Below are 25,182 nucleotides of genomic sequence, written 5' to 3'. Positions count from 1 at the left end.
AAATAATTTTCTCTCCACCCTTCTAGGTTCCTGGCTGAGACACCCCTCCCCAGTCCCCATAATAGAAGCAGATTAATAAGAGAAAAACAAACAAGTTTAATAACAGGAATACCTCTGTACATGGGAGAGACCCAGGAAAACTGAGTAACTCCCCCAAATGGCCCAAGCCACCACCTTAAATACCAACTTCAACTAAAGACAAAAGAAAAACGTTGGGGAGTGGGGAGCCAGTTATAGGAGATTTCCAGGAAAAGCCAGGTAAGCCAGGGTAAGGTTATTGTACAGATTTAAGGTTCTCTTGGGATTTAGTAATCGTTCCCTTTCTATTACAGAGAGGGAGACACAAGTGGAAATTTCCATTATAAATGTAAACCTCCCATACAAAATGGCAGCTTCTCAGTTTTCTGAACTTTTCCTTGTCTGCTGTTTCTTAATCAGCTCAAAATAACCATATGCCAAAGAGGCGCATTTTGAGGTAGCATATTCTGCTCCCCTTCACTGGCATGGGTTTTAAGCCCTTGGTTCTTATTTACTCATGTAACTAACTGTCACCTTACATTTGGGATCAAGGGGACGACTCCTTTCTAAACACTGGCCAGACCTTTTGTTGTGTCTCCTTTCAGAGGTGGCAAGTTCAGGAGGACCAGCCCGTAAGCCCTTTGCCTCTTGGAACCTCAGCAGCCCTTCTCGACAAGGGGCTCCATCGCTCACCATGTGTCTCCTCCCAAGGAGTGGGATTAATGAGGCTCTTCACACGGGCTTCTGCAGATGTGAAGGACAGGGGCTGTGCAAATACAGGGCACATTACTGATGAGTGGGGATGGCACTGGAACTACGGCCTGGCCATGTGCTGTCAGCCAGTCCTCGGTGAAAGTAATCAAGTCAGTGATCTCAGACCTCTCTACTGCTCTTGACTACAGATACCTGCAGAAAAGTGGAGTGAGACTGCTTGTTCTGTGAGAGTTACTGCAAATACAGATTAGCAGTGCAGAATTAGTGAAGTTGTGTTCCGTCTAATAGTGCTAGGGTGCCTCTGCAGAAGAAGGACCTAATTATAAGCCTCATGATTACTCATTTCTGCCAGTCTTTGTAAGTTGGTGGCAGTGATGTGGCTAACATCTCTGTTAAATACACTTTGCTGGCCCCGGTCCTCTCCATTTCCCAGGGGAACCAGAGCCATGTGTCAGTAAAGTTCTCATAAATATAATATGGGATAGTGTTGAGCATTAATATCTTTACTTATGGCTATGAAAAGTAGGCTTCACATCCCTTCCAGAACTGAGTCAAATGGAAATAGAAAACAATTGCATTTTTTGAAAGTAAAATGAGAAATAGATCACTTTAATTTTTTTACTAATTTTAAAATAATTCTTTGTTATAGTAATCAATCAGACAGGAGTAAAGATGCATTTAAAAGGTTGTGGATGATAATTCTTCCTGAATTATCTTCTGCAGAAAGGTTTTTATATCTTCGAGGCCACTCTTCTGCTAGAAATGGAAGACTAATTAGTGTTAACCCTATGGCCACAGGCTTGATAAGCATGCCCTCAGTGTCCTCAACCCAATCACTGATCAGTGATTGAGGATACAGGAAAGAGGTTTGCCTTTGCTCTGACCATGCCAAGAAAAAAGAGAGACCCTTTAGTCACTGCATTTTTTTCAAAAGCTTCTGGTCAGGGTGGACTGGAGCATTTCTAACCTGTGTTTTAGACTCTCTTGTGTTCTCTAGTTCCCTCTCTCCTGTGCATGCCCTTTTTCAAACAATGCCCAGTACATTCTTACTTGGTTTTTGAATGCTTCCCCCTTCCCAACTTAGAAATCTTTTTGTTTCTATAGGGAATATTCACTTCTGGATACAATACTATATTAGTTAGTTATACTCGCCATTTTAACAAATAACCCAAAAAGTCAATGGCTGAACAAGTAAGGGTTTCTTTCTTTCTCAGGTGGCACCTTCAATATGTCCCAGGGCAGAGGCCCGGGCCCCTCCTGCCACATAACTCTGCCATCTCTGCATGGTCCCTGCAGAGAGGACAGCAAGTGTAGAACGGCCTGTGAGTGGCATGAGTCACTGTTAGTCTCCTATGGCTGCGGTAGCAAAGCACAATAAACAGAGGCTAAGTAGAACAGCTTTATTATCTTACAGTTCTCGAGGTGAAAAGTCCAAAATGGGTCTCACCAGGCTAAAATCAAGGTGTCTGCAGGGTTGGTTCCTTCTGAAAGCTCAAGAGAAGAATCCATTTTCTTGCCTTGTCAGCTTCCAAAGGCTGCCCTACCCTTGGTGTGTGGCCCCTTCCTCCATCCTCAGAGCCAGCAGTGGCTGGTCAAGTCTTTCTCATGTCACATGCTCTGACCCTGATTCTTCTGCCCCCCTCTCACATTTCAGGACCCTTTTGATGATAGTGGGTTCACCTAGATAATCCAAAATAATCTTATTTTAGGGTCAGCTGGTTAGCAACCTTAATTCCCCCTTGCCATGGAGCCCAGCACATTCCCAGGTCCCAGGGACTTGGGTCTGGACATCTTTGGGGTGGAGGACATCACACTGCCTACCACGGGCTCTTTTCTTCCTACTTGGCCACCACCCAGGTAAATGGCCTCTGCAAGGGAGGCTGGGACTGGGATGGGTGAACACCTCACCAGTCCTCAGGGCCAGGCCTCTCCAGAGCATGTCTAGGCATGGATCTGTCCTGGCTCTGAACTTCGTCTGCCTCTGGAAGTGAGTAGGTCTGCCCCTGTGAGATGACATGGCCTCCTGCCTTAACAAGCCCTGATTCCAAGTGCAGAGCAGCAGTCCCCTTCCTTCATCCTCAGCTCCCGAGGCATGAACTGTCGGGTACAAGTTTAAGAACTTATCCAGGGCTCGTTTTTTAGCACAAGCCATTCCTCTCGCCACCTATGGACCTGAAAGCCCGTCAGGCCTCCACGCGGTCATTCTCGGGCAGGGCTTTCCTTGGGTTCCCTATAACACATGAGTGAAATTTTTGCTTGCCTAGGGGTCTCCCCTCTCCTGGTACAGCCATTTCTCTTCACTGAGATGGACCTTTGCCCTTATCCCACATCATTTCACCGGTCCCAGGGTGGCCAGCTCCCTTTCCCCTTTGCTTAGCTGCCACTGCGTGGATCTACCAGAGATGATTAGGTTTACTTCTGCACTATAGCTCTGGTGTTTTCTGTTTTGTTCTCACCTGAACAGTCCTCAACTGTTAGGTGGATTGGCCTTCCTTTGCGTGACATTCCAGTAGCTCCTCTCAGGCGGGAATGAAGACGGCATACACTTGCGCCAGCACCTGAAGTCAGTGCTTTTGGGACATTTGTGTGAATTAACAGCCCCTTCCACTCTCTGCTAGAACGCACATCCTGGTTCGTGGGGTGCTTAGAGTTATGAGCGACCCTGGGGAGACCCCTCTCATCCCCCTGCCATCTTCCAGTGGTGTGTCTTTCTAGCCTGTTGAGCATGAGTAGAGAGCAAGCTATGACTTCCTCTCACAGCAAGCATCCTGACACCTGAGGGGATGCCCAGCCATGGGAGAATATGTAGTCAGTTGCTTCCTCATTATTTCTTACCCAGCCGAGTCTGACTGTGGAGGCTGCTTCCTTCATTCCCTTTGCTCTTTGGGCAGCAAGCTGCCCCACTGAGAACTTTTAACATCAAAGGCATCTTCTTTCCCCACCTGGGTGGTAGAGTACCCAGAACCTGCCCACAGGCCATCACTTTGTGTTTCTCTGAGGAGCAATGATGTTCTGTTTCCTGGAAGGTCTGAGCAAGGAAAGGCCTGCAGGGTGGGATTCAGGGCACTGGCTGCTGGAGTCAAATTCAGCTCTGCAATCCCTGATTGTGTGACTGGGGCCACTGGCTTCCCCATCTTCATGCGTGGGGACCTACTCCATAGGGTTACTGTGAAGTGTGAGGACACGTGGCTAGTGGCTAGAACAGTGCCTCGCACACAGTGAGATGAAGGCAGCAAAGTTAGAGTTATCCGGGATCTGCGATTCTCCAGAAACTTCCTTACTAAGATGGTGCTGACGACTGTCCTGGCAAGGGTTAGCTGACCATATCAGTGGAGAGCCAGGTGGGGAGCACTCTATAAAGTGTCACTCCTCCACAGCCCCATGAGTCGTAGTAGCATCCTCATTTTACATATGAGAAAACAGCAATGAAGAGACATTGACACACCAGGGACTCGAAGACTGAAGGTCTCTCCAAGTACTAGATACCAACTGTTAAAACCCATGTAATAAGAGTAGATGACAGTTGAGCATTTATTTGCCTTTTGCCAGGACCCATTGGAGGTGTTTCACGTGTGCTATTTCATTTAGTCCTCAATGAACCCCTTGAGGCCGGGGGAGAGCATTGTCACCCTTTCTTCATAGACAGAGGACCCTGTAGCACAGAGAGAGTGAGCAACCCACCCAGACACATGCATGCACATGAGCACGCAAGCACACAAGCAGAGCTGGGATTGGAACCCAGGAGTCTGGCTCAGGGCTCCATGCCCTGAGCCCCTGCATGGCACTTCTGCTCAGAGGAAGCTTGTTGTTTACATTCAAGGCTCTCGTTTGAATAGCAACCACGACAAAAATCCAAGAGTTTTTCTAATGTCTCTCATAAAAAAAACTTGTATTTGCAAATATTCCACAAAGATTTCTGCAAGAATAATTCTGCTTTTGTATTTTCACAAAGGAACAGTTCTAGTGACAACGATAAAACAATCCCAATAAACATGTGCTGTCACATTTTTTGGCAGGGTTGCAAGTTAAAACAAATCAGCCTCAGCCTTGAGTTATTATTATTATTGCCACTTTTTATGGCCGCATTAATTACCACACACACCGTGAGGGATGGAGGAAGTTAATTGATTTTATAAACTAAAAGGAAGGGCTAGTGCAGAGTGACTGAACTCTGCCATGGGGACTTATTTCAACAGAGCAGTGGACAGGCCGCTCCTCAAGAGCTTCAGGTGACTGTTATTTCAAATGTCACCTTCACATGCATTGTGTTTTCTTTGTAGTCACTTGCACAGCCCTTTTCTCTTTTAGTTTATAGAAAACATCTGTGAGTTACAGTTTTAAAGTTTTATGTCTGCAAAGTTGAAATGATTCAGAGATCATTTTTAAATGGGCAACTGTATTAGTTTGCTCAGGCTGCTATAACAAAATACCAAGATTGGGTGACTTAAACAACAGACATTTATTTTCTCACAGTTCTGGAGGCTAGAAGTCCAAGATAAAGGTGCTGGTGGGTCTGGTTTCTCCTGGGGCCTCTCTCCTTGGCTTGCAGACCGCCACCTTCTCACTATATCCTCATGGGACCTTTCCTCTGTGTACCTGCATCCCTTTCTCTTTTCTCCTTCTTATAAGAACAACAGTGCCATTAGATTAGGGCCCCACCTCACAGCCTTTTTTTAACCTAGTCACCTCTCTAAAGGCCCTATCTCCAAATACAGTCACATTCTGAGGTTATGGGGGTTGGGGCTTCAACATAGGAATTTGGAGAGACCACAGTTCAGCCCATAACAGCACTCTTAATCAACTTCTATTGGACATGGGATAGGGGTGGGATAGATAGGGGAGAAAAATGAATTTTTAAAAAAATTTAGTGGGACACTTCTTCTAGCCTCCTTTGGCAAAATAAAAATATATATTTCAATAGAGTGGTAAATTATCTTAAACATACTACAGAATTTTATTTTCAGTCTCCATTTCTTAAGGTTTGGCATACTACATAACTGGGAAATTTTGATAAGCCACCTGCAAATGGTATTTTTGTTTTCTGTAATCTGAGCCCAAAGTGAGGGAAATCCCCTAAAGTGAGGGAACCACACCCAAAAAAGAAACGGAAGTTTATAACAATATGAACCTTGGTCCCACATGAGGCAGAGAGTGACATGATGTCTCTTCGTTTTCTTATAAGGACACCAGTCATACTGGGCTAGGGCCCCCCCAACAGCCTCACTTAACCCAAGACCCCAGCAGAAAGCTGGGTGCTCAGAGGCCAAACCCATGGAGAAAGGGTGGAGAAATGAAATATGGCCAGGGGATGGTGAGAAAGCTGCCCTGCTTCAGCCCATGCCTGGATGGAGAAAGCATCCTTGAGAATTTGTGAATGCGAGCCTGCCTTTGCATGGGCTCTAGGTTCAAATTCACACTGGCAATCCCTGAGGAATCTGACAGGCAAAGGGTTTCCAGGCTCCTGTACTCCTGGCCCGACAGCGCACCTGTAGCATCTCTCCAAAAGGATGCTGCCTGCACGCCTGGCCCCAGAGGATCCCCACAGATAAAGCCCCGCCGGAAACAAGCTCATGATCCACAGTCACCCAACAAGAGAGTCAGCAGACAAACAGGAGGTTAGACTCCCAAGGACCTCAGGTAATGAAATAATTGGATAGACAACTATAAGACAAGTATGTCTAAAATGATTAAATATATAAAAGAATTAAAACATGAGAAATGAATAAAACCCTGCTTAGCCTTTTTCTAATGGATACTGCTACGTAATGTTGTCCATGAAACAGGCATGGTCAGCTTCCCAAGGCCGGGGCCGGCCAACTCTCCCAGGGAGACTGAAAACTAATAACCTCGAAGCATGTGGGCCGGAGGGGGTATTTCACATCCTTTTTCCTGTTCTTAGAATCCGAAAGTCATTTGTTCTGGACTTTCCTAATGCAGCAGGGTCCAACCGGATTTGAAATGCCAGAGGACATGGCCTAACAAGGGGACTGTGTTGTGATGGGAGCTGAACCGTGACAGAACACTGGGAGTGACTGTCCCCTGGAGGGGGTGAGGCGTGCTGAGTCTGAGTGCAGCTGACGTGGCTCTACTTTCTACCATGGACTCACCTGTGCCAAGACCACCAAATGCCTCTGTCTTAGCCATTTGGGCTGCTGTAACAGACTACCAGACTGGTGGCTTATAAACAGCAGTTTTTCAGGTTGCAAGTCCCAGATTGAGGTACCAGCACATTCGGTGTCTAGTGAGGGTTGGTTTCCTGGTACCTAGACAACTGTCTTCTCTGTGTCCTCACATGGTGGAAGGGGCAAGGAAGCTCTCTGGGGTCTCCTTATAAGGGCTCCACCCTCATGACCTAATCACCTCCCAGAGGCCCCGCCTCTAAACACCATCACATTGAGGGTTAGGATTTCAACAGCCTCTCTTCTCATTTAAACTTCTAGATCTTAGGATGCTGCTCTCCTCCCCTTTTTGCAGATGAAACAGCAAGGCTTTGAGGGGATGTCTGAGACCACATAGCTGAGCACATGGAGGAGCTTGCTGACCACAAAGCATGTGCTAGTGACCACATGAGGCTGGTTTTTTGGATATAAGGCCACCATTAACTCTCTCCTGTGGAACAATGTAGTCCTAACGGATGATAACCTGAATTACTGGGATGGGGGAATAAAATTTCTGTGGTCAAATACATTTGGGAAAGATGGCACAATCTGTACCCCTCATAGAGCTTCATAACGCATGCTAAAGGGCGAGAAAACCTGGCTTCAAGAAACCTATTTAATTCTGTTTAACCTAGCATTTCTCACATTTAACAGATCCTAGAGTCCGCATTTTTTGTTTTTTCTTGCAAAACAGTATTAATATATTAGCTCTTGAGGAAATAGAGATCGAACTACAATAAGATACCACTTCTGACCCACTAGTATGGCTGTAGTGTAAAAGATACGTGATAACCAGTGTTGGTGAGCATGTGGAAAAAATAGAACCCTCAAGCTGGTTGGAATAGAAAATGAGTTTCTCAAAATGGTAAACATAGAGTTACTGTGTGACCCAGCTAGTCCACCACTAGGTATATACCCAAGAAAATGAAGGTGTGTGTTCATGTATCCACACAGAAACTTGTACGCAAGTTGTTCATGGTTGCATCATTTTTAACAGCCAAAGAGTAGAAACAACCTAAATGTCCATCAACAGATGAATGGATGAATTAAACACGGTCTACCCATGCAATGGAATACTATTCAGTTATCAAAAGGAATGGAGTACTGACACATGCCACAACATGGATGAACCTTGAAAACATTATGTCAAGTGAAAGAAGCCAGCCACCAAAGGCCACATATTTTGTGATTTCATTTATGTCAAATGTCCAGAATAGGCAAATCCAGATGACTGGTTGCTAGGGGAGAGGAAGGATTAGGGAGTGACCATCCGTGATTTTGGGTTTGGAGTGATGAAAATGTTCTCAAGTTGATTGTGTCGATGGTTGTACAACTCTGAATACACTTAAACACCGTTGAATTGAATGCTCTAAACAGGTGAACCATATTGTATGTGAATTATATGTCAAGGCTGTTTTAAAAAACTAAATTGCATCTGCCAGCACTTAGGCTTCACAGCACAGTTTGGGAAGGGCTGCAGCAGATGTCTTGGCTACCACCTTAGCAGCCTCAGTGACCATGACACAGCAACTGTCCCATGTCACCTGCTGCTGATCACCCCATCAGAAGCATCGTTGGAGACAAGTACTGTATGAATTCACTTACATGTGGAATCTAAAAACAAAACTAATGAACAAACGAAATGAAACAGAAACAAACTCATAGATACAGAGAACAAACTGATGGTTGCCAAAGGGGAGAGGGTAGGGGGTGGACAGCAGGGGGCAAGGGGATTGAGAAATACAAAATTCCAGTTATAAAATAAGTCAGGGATGTAAAGTGCAGCACAGGGAACGTAGTCAATAATATTGTAAGAATATTGTAATATTGTGACAATATTGTAATATTGTAAGATGATCACTAGATTTATCATGGTGACCACTTTGTATAAAGCTTATAAATGTTGAATCACTATGATGTACACCTGAAATTAACATAATATTGTGTGTCAACTATAATTGAAAAATAAAACATAATGCAGGGCTATTCAGAATGTTTTTAAAAAGCATCCTCAGCATTTGAGAAAACATCATAGGGCAGGGATTCAGTGAAACCTTGTTGCATGAAGAAGACTTGCAGACCCTAAAGCAAGCAGCCACTTTGTCCAATGGTTTGTACTCTGGTTATACTACTTCTCTTGTGAAATACTTATGAGACCAAAAACAAACAAGAGCCATGGGAATTTCTAAGTGGATCTGGAGTAAGAAGCACTGTGTGCCGTATCATATTGACTCTTCCCCCAACAACACTAACCTATTAATCACTGTTGATGCCAGGTTATCTGGACTAACTTGTGGCCATGGAGCAACCAAAACCTTTCCAGCTAGTTCCCCTAGTCCTCTGGCTGATCCATTTCCACACTGATCATACTCTCCTTCCTTTTCCTTCTAGTGAAAGCCGGTGGAATGCGAATCGTGCAGAAACACCCGCATACTGGAGACACCAAAGAAGAGAAAGACAAAGACGACGAAGAATGGGAGACTGAGCCCAGGTAGGAGAGTGCTGGTGGATCTCGGGCATGACGCGCAAATAACCACTATTCAGTTAAACATAAGTGTGTGTTCTCTGCTCTGAGCTGCTGGTAACTCCTGAGCTGTTTTGGGTTCCTGCTGTGTATTTTTCCTTTTCTAATCAGTGAGGTGGGGGTTCTGTTCTCAGACAGGGGAGAAACGGGGTATCTAGAACATGCCCTCTTTCCTGACTGTGTCTGAGCATGTGCTGTTGATCTGTGGGCAGTAGCTTGGAGACCTTTAAAAATGCCACACAGTTGAATCTCTGGGGTGGGCCTGTGTTCTATGCAGTCAGGGTAGAGAAATATTGGTTTTATTTTTTTATTGTTTTTAAATATGTCTTTATTGATTTCAGAGAGAGGAAGGGAGGGGAAGAGAGAGATAGAAACATCATTGATTGGCTGCCTCCTGCACGCCCCTACTGGGGATCGAGCCCACAGCCCGGACATGTGCCCTGACTGGGAGTCGAACCTAGATCTCCTGAATCATAGGTCGATGCTCAACCACTGAGCCATGCCAGGTGGGCGAGAACTATTGGTTTTGAAAATATCCACAAGCATCTGGGCTTTCCCAGTTCTTCAGCCAAATCAAGATTCAGCATGGCCACACCCAGGTGTCCTTAAATGACACCTCTGTCCCCAGCCCCCTGGGTCCTGAACAACTCTTCTCCCTGCATTTCCCCATCTTGTTCATTAACTGTTTTCCTCAGAGGTTCTGATGTCAATTTAGTTCAAGGACCTTGGTACCAATCCATTTCCTCCTGCCTCATAATACAAACATGCGCCACAAATGCACACGCCTCCCTGAGCTTGTTCAAATAGAATGTGAACCCTGAGCTTTCTACCTTACCTCCTCCCTAGATGGTGTTTCTACCAGAGGAGGAAAATGTAGAAAGGGTGTGGAAAGCAGCTAACCTGTATTTCTGTGGATCGGGCACATTATTTAATTTCAGTCTGGTAGTCCTTAATAGGAGATGCTATTCTCCTGATTTATGCATGTGGAACTCAAGTCCAGAGAGACTATAAACTTGCCCATGTTGTGTGCCTAGCAAGTTAATGGGGCAGGAATTTAAACCCCAGTCTAACAGGGTCCAGAGCACGCCAGGCTTCCAATTGGAATTTTCCCACAAGCTTGTGCCCCTGAAAAGGACGTGCATGTTCTTGGTGGCCAGCATTCTAGCAGCAGCGGCTGGGTCCAGAGGCCTCACTCTTAGCTGCAAGGCTGTGCCTGCCACTTGTATGCCTTTATATGCTGAATGCTTCACATAGCGTTTAAAGCTCACACCACCTATGAATTGACATGACTATGACCATGAGAGAGATGAAGAAACCAAGGCTTAGGAGGCTCTCCGGCCCAAGGATACATAGCTAGTCAGCGGCTAGGCCAGGATTCAGCCTTGAGTCTGTCTTGACTTGGACACCCCTGCCTCTAATACGCTACAAAAGTCCCCTGAATTGGCAGAGTATTTCTAGGCTCAACACAGACTATAAATCTGGATCCCCCTATAAAATAAATGAATTGATTCTGGGGTTGCCCATAACTGTTTCCATATTCCTCCAGCCCATAATCCTACCCACGCGGCCTCACCACCAGTGGATGGTCTGATTACCAGTGTAAAACAAGGTTTCCGGTGACCAAGAATACTTCACAGATGGAAAGGCCTATCTTTTTTACAGAATTTGTCAAACATTTAATTATTCTCTTGGAAATGTCATGGTGTGTGACTTCCACATCCACATTACTCTAATCCTGAGATTTATATGTTTTTGTGTCTGTATTCAAGTGTTTTCTGGATATGAAAGTATGTGCATGGTCTCAGGTACCAGTTTCCTCCCTTGCAAAACACATTGCTTTCCTTCCCAAAGTTTTTTCAACTGGCTTTATGTTTCTGACTCGTCTCTGGTGGCTTCCTTCCTCATTAATCTGATAATCAAGCACTGATTACAGGGGAAATGAACAACTAGAGCATTTAAAAGGTGGTTATGTGACCAAAAATACCAAAAACCACAACTCTTGCTTGTAATTATTTTTATTGCAAATATTTATATTACTCTTAATCCCTTTAATCTTATAATTTTTCAGAGATTTACAAATAATTTCCTGTGTTTTCAAATTGTTTTGAGTGCTACAGTTTTAAAGAAGGGGAGGGGGTATAGCAGAGATTTGAAAATGTTGCTCCAGAATTTCTGTCCAGCTGAGTTTCAGTTACCTGTGTCTCTTCATATCCAAGAAGAGCAATAGGCTTCACTGTTATTAACTAATCCTTTCCTGAGAGGCTGCTAGTTTCTGCTTGTACTGGTGTTAACTTGAGCCTCTGAAGGTTTGTTGTGCAGGAATCTTTTTAAGCTACTTGTCCATTCTGTAAAAGTTTACATTCCTTCATAATACATTTGAGCACAGTTTTAGGTGCTTGGGATAGATCAAGGATAAAAGTAAAGAATTTAATTCACTACCCCATTAGCCAGACAGTGTCATATAAATGTTGCCAGACACTGGAATCAACTGAAGGGGCACAGTGCCCTGTAGGTGGTAACCCCACTCCTTCCTCCAGAGCCCTGAGGACCATGAGGCAGACAAGCAAAACAGTCCATATAGTAAATAGTGATAAAACTTAATTCATTTGGTTTTGTCTTGTGAGATGAAAAATAAATGTAAATGGATGAGATTTGCATGTTCATCTCATTTGCCCAAGTCACCACCTTCGTTCTTCATTGCTCAGTTGTGGCTCCAGTGCCAGTTTTCCTTTGTGTGTAGTGTAAGTTAAATATTTCCTCTAAGACCTGCGGCTGTGTGTGTATTAGGATGATCCATATGAACACAACCATGTGCATTTTAAGAAGTTTTTCCCAGAACCGCCCAATGAACACAACATATGACCAGACACCCTGTGTCCTAGACGTCATGGGCATTAGCCTTGCCAGGAACCCAGAATCTGAGTTCGCCTTTCACAAAGGTGGGCACCAGAGGAAGGCACAAGTCTGACAGGTAGCGAATCAGAGGCTCGCTGCTCCACCAAGGGAGGGAGCATATGGGCCTCCATATGTCACAGGAGCCAGGCTGGACACCTTTAGTTTGGGAGGGAGGAGGAAAGTGCTGAAGGCCCAGCTTTTCTCCAGAGCCCAGGCTGCTGGTAACTGGCTTGGAGGCAGTGTTGGCACAACATCTGGTTCCTGAACAGATGTGGAAATCAGGTGTGATTGATGAGCTTCTGAGCACCCCATTCCTGCTCCCTCTCCCCTGGCCTCGAGCCTCCTTACAAGACTGTCACGCTCCCCTCCACACTGGGAGAGCTCCTCTTATCAGATGGAAAGAGGCGAGGAAGGAAATGGAGCTATCAATTTTCCCCTCCAGACTCTGCTCTGTGAGTCAGCCTGGCGGCAGCCTCTGCAACAGATGACTCCTTTGTTTTTATGGTGTTACTCAAAGGGTTGCACTATTTATCAGCAGTGTTTCCTTATTACATAAATATGTGAACTGAATTTAAATCAACTCTTCAGTGCTTGGATTTTATAGAATGAAACACGTGATAACTTCATAGAATAATGCTACGTATAAGAATAACTACATAGAAACAAGAGCCCTTTATTGAGTTTATTACATTACAATTACTATGCCTGAAAATTTTAAACCCTCTATTTAAATGAACTCCATTGACTTCAACTGTTTCAGAATGCAGAGCATTCGGAAAATGCAGTACTAGTCCCCCCCCCCTTATCTGCAGGGGACACGTTCCAAGACCCCCAGTGGATGCCTGAAACTGCAGATAGTACCGAACTCTATAGACACTATGTTTTTTCCTCTACAACCTTAAAAAGCTTAATTTATGGGTACAGTAAGAGATTAACAGCAATAACTAATAATAAAATAGAACAATTATAATATAATGTAATAAAAGTTGTGTGAATGGCTTTGGGGCCATTATTAAGTAAAATAAGAGTGACTTATACACAAGCACTGTGACACCACCTCAGTCGACCTGATAAGTGGGATGGCTGCTAAGTGACTAACGGGTGGGAGCATCTACAGCATACAGCACGAAGACACTGGACACAGGGATGGTTCACATCCCAGGGGGAAACAGGTGGGGCAAAACACCTGATGGGTAGAGAGCCACAAAAATTTTTGTGTTAAAAAGAAGTCTTTGACCCCTTGTGGGTATAGCTCCAAAAGAACTGAAAGAGAGATCTCAAAGAGATATTTTTAAGTAAGATAAAATTTTCTTAAAGGTGAGTCCATACAGGCACCATCAGAACTCCCCCATTCTCCTAGTAGATTTTTATGGAACAGAGCGTTTTTGTGCCCCAATAATTTTTTCAAATGGCAGCCTTTAGCTGATTTCCCAGGGCACACACATCCCAGTGTTCCACTTCCCTGCTCGTGGCCATTCATTTATTCACCCGGTATCTAAAAGCACCTACTGTGTGCCAGGCACGCTGCGCCACATTTGGGACACAGTGAACAAAACCCAATCCCTCTTCTCACAGAGCTTACAGTCAGGTGAGGGCGCCAGATGATGCACACATAGACAATTGAATACATGTATATGCTGCACAAGTAGAGTTAGCAGTGCGTGAAGAAAAACAAAGCAGGAAAAGGGACTGGAGTGTTCCTCATCTTCTAGGAAACCACACATGGAGGACAGCCCAACAGAATGTCCTTAACCCCCGTTGATGCAGCCAAGGCCCTCTGCTGAGTGAGTGGCCTGAGGCATTCACAGTGGGGAAGAGAGGAAATGAAGGAGAATGCTGGGGCTGGGGCTGGGGCTGCTGTCATGGGCACCCTTGTCAGACAGTCCTCACGAGCCCACAAGTGTGTTTAAGTTTGCTTAGTCATGCTCATGCTGATCACCAGGAGAACCAAGCACTTTTTCTCCACTGTTGACATGGGGTCACTGGAAAGATGAGTTTTCTACTGAGGGGAAGCCAGAGTAGGATCTGTGTGGAAATGGCTTCAAGAATTATGGTCAAGACTGAGGCTAAGGATTTTGTAAGGCACAATCATTATGGGTTGTTCGGGAAGGTGGTAGGCTGTGGCTTCCCTGGCATTCTGCAGAGCAGTGCCGTACAGGGAGGGCTGCAAGGCACTGGAGAAAAAAGTGTGTCTGGGGTCTTACAAGAATTTGTCCAAACAGTTGGACTACTGCTACTAACCTTTTATTCTGGATAACTTGGAATTTATATGTCAAGACTAAAGATTAAAAGTGTGAGAGTGAAGATTATAAAAGACAACTGTTAAGTGTTCCTTTGTAGCAGGTTCTCTCAATGTGGTGATGAAATTTAGAGCATCTTGGGCCAGTCTAACTGAATATAGAGAAGTAATTGCTGTTTACTCTTTTGGGGGCATCGTGGGAGGTGGGAAATGAAGGGAAGGGAAGGAAAGCTAAGATGATAGAGTAGAAATATGCAAGTTCGGATGTGGGCACCTATTTTCGAAGGTAGCAGTTGAGTATAAAGTTTGTTTGATTATAGGAGTGCTAATTGGTTCCATTTATTTAACAACATTCCCTCCTTTAGAACAGCTTGACTTCTGCAGCTAAGGTTAACTTTTGCTACACATGGGTTCAGTAAAGCAGACACTCTATTGGAGAAAGGGTTGTTGATATACTGCAGTATTGGTAAGTTCTGTGGGTTGAGGGAAAAAGTAGGACAATTAACAACATGAATGTTGTTAATTAACATGCTGTTTAATTAACAAGGAGAAGTTGAGACCCTCTGATAGACAGACATATGGGAGACTCGACTGGTGGATGGGCACTTTGGAAAAGGCAGAGCAAATGTGCTGATGCTGGAGGGAGGGCTGGCTGGGCCTCTGTCCCCTGCCGTGTGCTCTCCATGTTCCCCCCTCATCACTTACTCTTTGGCATAAGGGCTCCATGTGGAGGATACCTCTCCATGTGGGTCATGGCCAAAAACTCCTATCTTCAGGCAACATATGTTCCTCCTGGTTTGCAATTAATTTCAACCTAGGAGTTTGATGAGTATATCCATTTACCTGGACTTACTGGCAGGACAGTTTTCTAACTAATACTCATGGACCAATTAGATTATAAATCAGTAGCACTGCTTTAATTTCTTGAACCCAGAATCTACCACTCTGTACATCAATTTATATCTCATTTCCCTGAAACTCTGAAAAATAAGTCAAAGAAATGGAGTGTTGGTCCATTGGAGGTCTCCATTGCTGTGTTTTCTGCCTGTCCCTGTACTAAGTCTGAATCCTTTCCCCAATGTTTTAAGTAACTCTATATGTATGTTCGAAAAAAAAAAAATAGCAGTGATAATTAAAAACCTAATACAGACTGTGAAAATAAATGTCAGATTCCTATAAAGTACAGCATAGGGAATATAGTCAATAATATTGTACTAACTATGTATGGTGCCAGGTGGATACTGGAAATACCGTGGGGAACACTTTTTAAAGTATATGATTGTCCAACCACTATGTTATACACCTGAAACTAATATAAAATGATATTGCATATAAACTGTAATTGAAAAATAAAATTAAAAAAATAAATGAGAATAAATAAGTAAAAAAGAAGAAAAACATCAAATTCCCAATAAAAAGAACATGAACAAACAATTCACAAGAGTAATTAAATACTTGTAAACAAATATTATTAGTAAACAAATACAGAATAAAATTTTACTTTCTAATGTCCAAAAAAAGGTAAACTAAAACTGCCTCAATGTTATGTTTTATTGCCTGTTCATTATATATTGATTGGATATCTCAAACTATGTTTTTTAAAATGTTTCACATTGCCTACAGATTTGAATGCATCATTTTCTTTCCCCAAACTTTGATCTCCTGGCTTTTTTATCTCATTGTTTTTCCCAGCTTTATTGAAGTATTATTGAACATATAACATATGTAAGTTTAAGGTGTACAGACAGCATGGTGTGATACACATATATACTGAGAAACGGTCAGCCCAGCAAGGTCAGTTAACACCTCCATCCCCTCACATAATTAACGTTTCTTATGATGATAGCATTGAAGATTCACTCTCTCAAAAACTTGCAAGTATATAATACAGTATTGTTCCTTATCTGTACATTAGATCTCCAGAACTCATTCATCTTACACCTGGAAGTTTCTACCCTTTAACCAGCGTCTCCCATTTCCCCCATGCCCCAGCCACTGGCAGCCACCATTCTACTCTATTTCTATGGGTTCAGCATTTTTAGATTCCACATATTGTATGTGAGAATTTACAATAGTTGTCTTTCTCTGCCTGACTTATTTCACTTAGCATAAGCCCCTCAAGGTCCATTTCTGTTGTTACAAAAGTCAAATTTTCCATCTTTTTATGGCTGAGTAGTAGTCCACTCTATAGATATACCACATTTTCTCCATCCATTCATCCATTGATAGACACTTCGGTTGTTTCCATGTGTTGTCTGTTGTAAATAATGTTGCAGTGAATGTGGGGGTGCATATCTCTTCAAGATAGTGATTTTATTTTTTTCAGATATAATTCAGAAGTGGGATTGCTAGATCACATGCTGGTTCTGCTTTAAATTGAGGAACCTCCAGACTGTTTTTCGCAGTGGCCAAACCAATTTCCATCCCCACCAGCATTGTACAGGGAATCCCTTTTCTCCACATCCTTGCCAACATTTGTTATTTCTTGTCTTTTTTATAATAACCATTCTAACAGGTGTGAGGTATATCTTATTGTGGTTGTGATCAGCATTTCCCTCGTGGTTAATAATGTTGAGCACCTTTTCATATTACCTGTTGGCCATTTGTATTGTTTTCTGTTGTTGTTTTTAAGTTGTATGAGTTCTTTGTATTTGGATACTAACTCTTATCAAATATATGACTTGCAAATATTTTCTCTCACTTATAGGTTGCTGTTTCACTTTGTTAATTATTTATTTGCTGTGCAAAAGCTTTTTAGTTTGATGTGGTCTCACTTGTTTATTTTTGCTTGGTTGCTTGCACTTTTGATGTCATAGCTAAAAAATTATTGTTAAGACCATTGTCAAGGAGCTTTTCCCCTATGTTTTCTTCTAGAAGTTTTATAGTTTGGGTCTTACATTTTAAGTCTTTAATCCATTTTGAATTAATATTTGTGAGTGGTGTAAGATAGGGGCACAATTTCATTCTCTTGTGTGTGAATATCCAATTTTCCCAGCATCATTTTTTGAACAAACTACTTTTTCCCCATTGAGTGTAGTTGACAATAGATGCAGAGGTTTATTTCTGGGCTCTCCATTCTGTTCCATTGGTCTATGTGTCTGTTTTTATGTCAGTACCTTACTGTTTTGATTATAATAGCTTTATAATATAGCTTGAAATTAGGAAATGTGATACCTCTAACTTTGTTCTTCTTTCTCAGAATTGCTGTGGCTATTCAGGGTCTTTTGTGGTTCTATACCAATTTTAGGATTTTTTTTTTCTATTTCTGTAAAAAGTGTCATTGGAATTTTGATAAGGATTACATTGAATCTGTGGATCACATTGGGTAGTACGAACATTTTAACAATATTAATTATTCTGATCTAGGAACATGAGATATCTTTCCAATTATTTGTGCATTCTTTAATTTCCTTTATCAGTGTTTTATTGTTTTCAAATCTTCCACCTCCTAAATTTATTCCCAAGTATTTTATTATTTTTTATGCTATTGAAAATACATTCAGATACTTTGTTACTGTATAGAAATATAACTGACATCTGTATGTTGTGTTTTTAGCCTACGTCTTTACTGAATTCATTTATCAATTCTGATTTTTTTGGTGGAGCCTTTAGGATTTTTTAAGATCATATCATCTACAAACAGAGCAGTTTTTTTTTCTTCCTTTCTAACTTAGATGTCTGTTGTTTTCTTGCCTAATTGCTCTGGCTAGGACTTCCAGGACTATGTTGAATGGGAGTTTTGAGAACAATACCCTTGTCTTGTTCCTGATCTTAGCAGGAAAGCTTTCAGCCTTTCACCATTGAGTATTATGTTAGCTGTGGGTTTGTCCCAGAGGTCTTGTATCTTCTATGCACTCATAAATGCATACACTCTCCCTCTCTCTCTCACATACACACACACACACACACACACACACACAGTGGGAAGCTAACTGGTTAGTTGCCGAGTAAGGTAAAACCGCAGATCCTTCACAGTTTCCATTTTAACAAGGGCCATGAAGGGAAGAAGGGTGGACAGTGATGTGACTTGCCCAATGATGCTTAGCTAAGCAGAAGTGGCTGAGCAGCATCCAGGACAGTCTTGGTCCCCTGAGTCCTGGGGCCACACCTTTACCATCCCATGGTCCATTTCATCCCAGTGACTGAGGAGTGTGCAGAGCCTCCCTGATTTTAATGCACTTGCACTTTGCTCTAGGGAATCTTGTCAAAATGCAGATTTTGTATCAGCAGGTCTGAGGTGGGGCCTGAGACTGCATTTCCCAAGGCTCCCAGGGGCTGTGGTGCTTGCTCCTACCACACTTTGAGTAGCTAGACACTATCCAAGTCTCTGTAATGCTAACTAAGTCTATTTGCTTCTCTAAAATGGGTCAACAGTATGTAAAAGGCAGAAAATGTTATATAGATAATTTACCCTCTAGCTATTGGTAAGTAATTATAACTTCTTAACTGACCACCATATTTGTAAGTACTCCAGAGAGGAGGACAGGGACAGTTTAAGTGAGAACTGTCCTTAGGGCAGGAGTGAACAGTTTTTTCATGGCACTTTAATCTGTTTTGAAAGTGTCTGTCATTCAGCCTTTGAGTGTATGATCATGTCTCCTCTCAGTTGGCCTTGGGAATGAGAAATTTGGAAGATTGTCCCTGCTATCAAGCAAGCAATTCCGCCTCATTCAGAAAGTCTAGCAGCCAAATAATGACAAACACAAGCCACCGTTAGACTAGGTGCTTAGTATATAGTCTTATTTCACCTTCACAGCCTTCAACAGAGGCGATGGACCCTCAGTTTATGGATGAGGAAATCTGCTGAGAAAGGCTATCAGGCCCAAGGTCATTCTGATTGGAACTGATAGAAGTTGGCTTTGAATCCTGTCTATCTGGTTCTGAAGACTCTTGCCACTCTGCTGCCCACTGCTTATGTTCTGCAACCAGCCTTCTTTTCCCAAAGAGTTGGGGAGAAATTATGGAAAAGAGAGCCTAAAATTTCGGTTTTGAATTTTAAAGTTCAGAGACATATTTTCTGCACTAGGATTGTATTACTAGATACTGGTTTCCATCCAAGCTCATTTAAGATAGAAGAGTTTCTGTGAGTTTCCTTCTACCCCAATTGTCAGCTCCACTTTTCGGTCTTACAAGGCACTGTGTTGGAGTAGCTCTGCAGTGGCATGGGTGCTGGGGGCATCCCCACCATCACCAGTACTCCCAACTTCCTGAATAATGGCATCCACTACTCCCGCAAGTCCTCAGATCTCTGTGGCAGGAGTCACAGAGCCAAAATGACTCTCCCCTCGGGAATCACCAAGCCCAGTGTGTGGGAGACACGGAGGACAAAGACAGGGTCCAACTCAGTTTCAGGAGCCATAGGTTGGGGATTGCCAAAATCAGCTGCAAAGAAAGGAAATCAGGCCAGAAAAGTACAATAAGAGGAAGTTGGCATCAGTATAAAACCAATGACTCATGGCTACTAAATTCATTGGGACTTTAAGTGGAAAAAAGAATGTCTTAAATGGGAAGGGTGGTCCCTCCTGGGCACAAAACAAATACTGTTAAAGAAGGGAAGAGTCTGTTTTCATTTTGCCAGAGGTTCCGAACGAACGTGATTATACATAGAAACAAATGCAAACCCTTTCCAACTCTGGAGAGGCTGAACCTGCGGGGTGGGTTTGTATGAGAGATGCTTTTGTTGCCTTTGTTGGGTCTGAGAGGAGCTGGAGAGGAGAGAGGCTCAAGTCAGCAAGTGTCCACCGAATACCCACCTCTTCTCCTGAGAGGAGGGAATCTGCCCTGAGCATCTTCTAGGCCTGTAGAGCTCATGACTTTGTGCCCAGATGGCTGTCATCCTGATGAGAGGCATTGGAAACCCAGGCCTGGGGGTGAGCGTGAGGGCTCCCCGCTCTGAGTCACTGCGTCGATGTCCCTTAGGGGACTGGGAATCAGAAAGGAGAGTGTTTTCCCTTAAAGCTTGAGTTTGACTCAACTCAGTCCAGGCTTTTTGTCTGTTTATCTGTTAAGTTTCTTAGCTTTCTTTTTCATCCTAGACCATATTTATGACTACAAAATCAAACAATTTAGGTATCCATCATCCCCAAGAATCAGCCTTCCATTGCTGACCTGAAATGTGGGTAAAGCAGCTTAGCGTAGGAAAGTGCCGAGCTGGGGGTAGAGCGGGCCCTGCGTGAGTCCTGGTTCATGGCTCCTGGCCTGTCTTCTCATATGTAGCGTGCGATTTGTAGCCAAGACTATTTCTCTGAATGATTTAAAAGCACACTTGAATTAATAACAGTCACACAGTTACATAGTTCCTGTTATATAGCTGGAACATTGCTAGACCCTAGAGATGCTGACAAAACATAGGTGAGTCCCAGGGGAGATGGCTCCATCCTCACTGAGGCTGTCTGCATTCCTTGGTGGTAGAGTGTTCCTGGGTGGGTGATTGTAAGACATCTCAGCCTTAAACAAGATCAAATTCTGTGCTTTTCAGTCTTTTTAAAGTTTTTCCCTGGCCAGGTGGCTCAGTTGGTTGGAGCATCCTCCCGTATACCAAAAGGTTGTGGGTTCAATTCCTGGTCGGGCTCACAGAGGAAGCAACCAATTGATGTTTCTCTCCCACATAAATGCTTCTCCCTCTCTCTCTCTCTCTCCCTCTCATCAATAAAAATGTATCCTCAAGTGAGGATTAAAAAAAGCTTTTTAAAGCTTTTACTAAGAATTACTGTGTGAGATTTTAGGATAGCTCAAGACAGTGGACAGCCTGCATGCTGTGGCTTATATGCCCTTATTTTTCAAATCCTTTTGAATTTTTTCCTTTATTTTTTTTTCCTGGTTTTACTTTTGTGGACTAATTGCAGCTTTTCTTGGCATTAGAAGTATGAAATCTAGTTATCAAGATGTTACATTATGATATATTTATTTCTTTAAAGATTTAATAACAAGATTTCATGATAGGTCTAATCACTGCTGTCACTTTGAAGTAGTGATGAGTGTAAACATTTCAAAATACCTGCAACAATGATAATGCAATATAAAACTGTTTCCTTGTGTGTCTTGGTTGCCTCAGGTACTGCTAATGCAACTGTGATTTGTTGCCTGAATCCCAAAGGCAAGATGTTACTAAATATCAGTTAGGCCCAGCCGGGCGTGGCTCAGTGGTTTAGCGTCGACCTAGTATCCAGGCGATCGGGGTTCGATTCCCGGTCAGGGCACATGCCCAGGTTGCGGGCTCGATCCCCAGTTGGGGGCGTGCAGGAGGCAGCCGATCAATGACTCTCTCATCATTGATGTTTCTGTCTCTCTCTCTCTCTCCTTTCCTCTCTCTGAAATCAATAAAGATATATTTAAAATAAATAAATAAATAAATAAATATCAGTTAGACATGCATGAAAATAAAGTTGCAGTGTTGATTGGTTTGTTTTTTCCCTCGTCTAGCTCATGGGTACCCTGATTTCTGTTTGCAGGCCCCTCAAGTTAAGAAGCCTCATCCTATTCCTCTGAGAGCCGTATGATATCAAACATAATGTCTAAATGGGTGTCAGTTTCACTCTGATTTTCCATTACATCACATCACTTTTCAAGGGTCTGGATTCCAGTGTGATTCTCATGCTTCCAATGTGGAAAGAACACATGGCCTCCAATGTGGAAAGAACACACAGATTAGTGAAAGTGATGCGATTGCAAGTCTGCATGGCTCCCAGTCCTAATTCCCCTTTTCATTTTTCACATGTAACAGGAACACACATGGGCAGAAGAGGCGATTCCCTTCCTACAGTGTCTTTTCCCTGATGCTCAGCCCTCAGACCTCTCTGTGCTTTTTCCACTCACTTTTCTTAGAGAACTTGCATGTCTTCCTGCCTTAGTCACCACCCCAGCAAGGGCTCTGCTCCTGTCCAGAAAACACAAAGGCTGCCCTCTGGCTGCAGGGACAGCACCAAAGGGTGCTCAGCTTTATCTCACCTCTGCAGTGGGAAGGGGTGCAGGGAGCACAGAGTTTGGGGCAGAAACCTTGGGTTTCAGTCCCAGCTTTGTGACTTACTGCCTTTGAGATTGTGGGAAAAACTTAATTTTTTAGAGCCTCGGCTTCATGGAATAAAATAGGGGCAAAAATAATCCCTCAGAGGCTGAAAAGACACCGACTTTGTACAAGGTAAGGCCCAAAGCTGCTCTGCCATTTTGGCTACATACCTGCAACACCCTGAGCCTCAGTTTCCCATCTTGGAGATGAGGCAGTAATATCTCATTCAGAGGATTTAATATGATAAAGGCTGGTTAAGGCTTCTGCATGGTGCCTGGTGGGTAGCAGACCCTCGGGACACCAGCTCGCTCTGCTCTATCTATGGCCTTAGGACCGAGTCATTTCAGATGGACCTGGGGAGAGGAAGGGAGACAGTTTTAACAGTGGGTGTGGGTGTGGGTGTGCGCGCACACGCGTGAATTAAGATTAAAAGTGTTTCCTTGTGTATTTTAGCCACCTCCACATGTGGTAGTGATTTTTCCCTAATCTGTTTCAGAAGGTGGAGGTGGCTGGACCCCGGGGTGGGGCTGGCCCTGTCCCCCAGAGCACTGCCGCCTCCGAGCACAGCCCTATCCTCAGCCTTGATTATCACGTCAGCATCTCCTAGGGGTGGGTGAAACAGATTGGCAGCCTGGCCCCCGGAGTTTCTGGTGGGGTGGGCCCATTTCCAGCCAGTTCCCAGGTAAACTGAGGCTGCTATGTGGGAACCACACACTGAGCACTGCCCTAAAGTCTATGAGAGAGACATTGATAAATTGTGTTTAGCACAGACAGCCACTCTCCCCTTTTGAGGCTTCCTTGGGGACATGTTACAAGTAGCTCAGTGTCAGCTTATTTTACATCGGCCACATTTTCAATGCCACTGTGAGATGTGGGAGCATTTCTAAAGCCTGCTTTCTAGCATGTCTATGAAGTACTCTCTGATAAAGAGTCCTGTGGTAAGAGAAGCCTGGCACACACCCTCCTGTGGCCCCCTCCGGGGAGTTCCCAGTGCAGCCTGTGACCTGGACAGGGAGGCCGTGCCACAGAGAAAGCCACACAATCCCATGTAACCCAGCATTTGCCAAGCCCCTCCGCAGCCCTCTGCCCAGCGCACAGGAAGTTCATTAACACCCCTGGGCGAGGAGGTGATGTGGTACCTGCAGTGCTGGGATATCTTTAACACCTCACTTTCCTACCTCAGGCCTCTCGAGGTACTTCTGCTGTCTGCCATGCCAAGTAATCGGCCTGGCTCGTTACATGAGGGTGTGCACGTATCTGAATAGCAAACCTAAGAGAACTTACACAGTATAAACTCACGCGGTAGCCCTTCAGTGTGTTCTCATTCTAGGGAGTGGTAGCGTGACACACTTTTTAAAATTCAGAATTATAAAGTATTTGTAAAGAAATGTGGTGATGTTACTTTTGTGACCATACTGTCACTCAGACTTGTCTAACGAGAGGGTGGCCAGTAAAATTCCTCATAGAGGAGACATGATTCAATGCAAACATAAAAATTATTTGTAATAAACGTACCAACACCAATAGTTTGTATAATATTTTCATTGTAGGGTGTTTGGGGTTTCCTCCCAAAAGCTTATTTTCTTAAGCGGCTTTAATATACTTTCTACCATATTTATGTTGCTATGTTCTCCTTTCTCCTAAGGAACATAAACTTTAAATTAGTGAAATCTAACTAAAAAGGTTTTCATCCTTTGGAAAATTATTCACCCAATAACAGACACCAGCCACCCTCCAGTGCCCTACATATCTGCCCAGAGGACATCTGATCGTGGTCAGAGCCTTACTTAACTGTTTGTCTCTAAACCCCTCCTGGACTGACCTGCAGTGTAGGAGTTGGCCTGCAGAGCCCGATGGTGGCTTTCATGCCCTGTTTCTGATTACAGAGAGAAGTGGCAGCTCAGGAAAGTTTATTGTTTACTGTTTTCTTAACGTTAGGTTAGTTAGGGTTAGGGTTTTTCCAAACTGTACATTGTGGCCCATAGGTGGGTCATAAAAGTCGGTTCAGAGACCAACATTACTTTTAATGGAATAGAACCGAGCAGAATATATTGCAGTGTGTCCCAGGGTGTAAGAGTCAGAATTGTTTGTTCTAGGTGTGTCTTTATGTGTCTGTGTATCTGTATGTCTGTGTGCATGCACTGAGTCACCATGTTAAATGACCCAAGTTTTTATTGTGGCTCATGGTCAAAATGTGGGAAAGCCATTTGGTAGGAAATATTTTAAGCAGTTTCAGAGTACAGAAGAATTACTAAATTAAGATTAAGCTTTTCCCCCTTAAAGTTATACTTTGGCCTTACCCACCCCCAAGGCACTTCTGTGCTCTGGCCTCGCCCTCAGTAATCTGCCTCTAACTGTAGAGAGTGGCAGCCGCGCTCCAGTTGGCATCCCCATGAAACTTCCTTGCACTGTTCAAGGGTGACTCAGTTCTCAGGGTGTCATCCAGTTCTTAGGACTGAATAAGAGTTGGAGCCCCTTGGAGGTAGTGGTGGCTCAAGGTAGCGATGGCACCAGACTGGTGCAATTCGTGGAGATTTAGCCCAAGCGAGAAGGGGCTGTGAGTGGCGCTGGTGCCTCCAGTGCCATATGCCAGCAGCATTCTACCCACTTTGATCAGCACTGGATACCA

The 25,182-nt window shown here is 43.7% G+C and overlaps 1 protein-coding gene across 1 annotated transcript in view; it reads left to right on the top strand.

Moving 5' to 3' along the window:
- DAP (death associated protein) overlaps nucleotides 1-25,182 on the top strand; it is a 48,678-nt gene that overhangs the window by 2,767 nt on the left and 20,729 nt on the right. Inside the window, exon 2 of the mRNA XM_081133741.1 lies at nucleotides 9,282-9,381. Coding sequence (XP_080989867.1) covers nucleotides 9,282-9,381 — 100 coding nt within the window. The remainder of the gene's footprint in view (nucleotides 1-9,281; nucleotides 9,382-25,182) is intronic.

Source organism: Miniopterus schreibersii (assembly GCF_964146895.1).
Source record: "Miniopterus schreibersii genome assembly, chromosome: 3".
Lineage (NCBI taxonomy): Eukaryota > Metazoa > Chordata > Mammalia > Chiroptera > Miniopteridae > Miniopterus > Miniopterus schreibersii.
The sequence above is the reverse complement of the archived record's forward strand: the minus strand, read 5'-3'. Positions and strand labels throughout refer to the sequence as shown.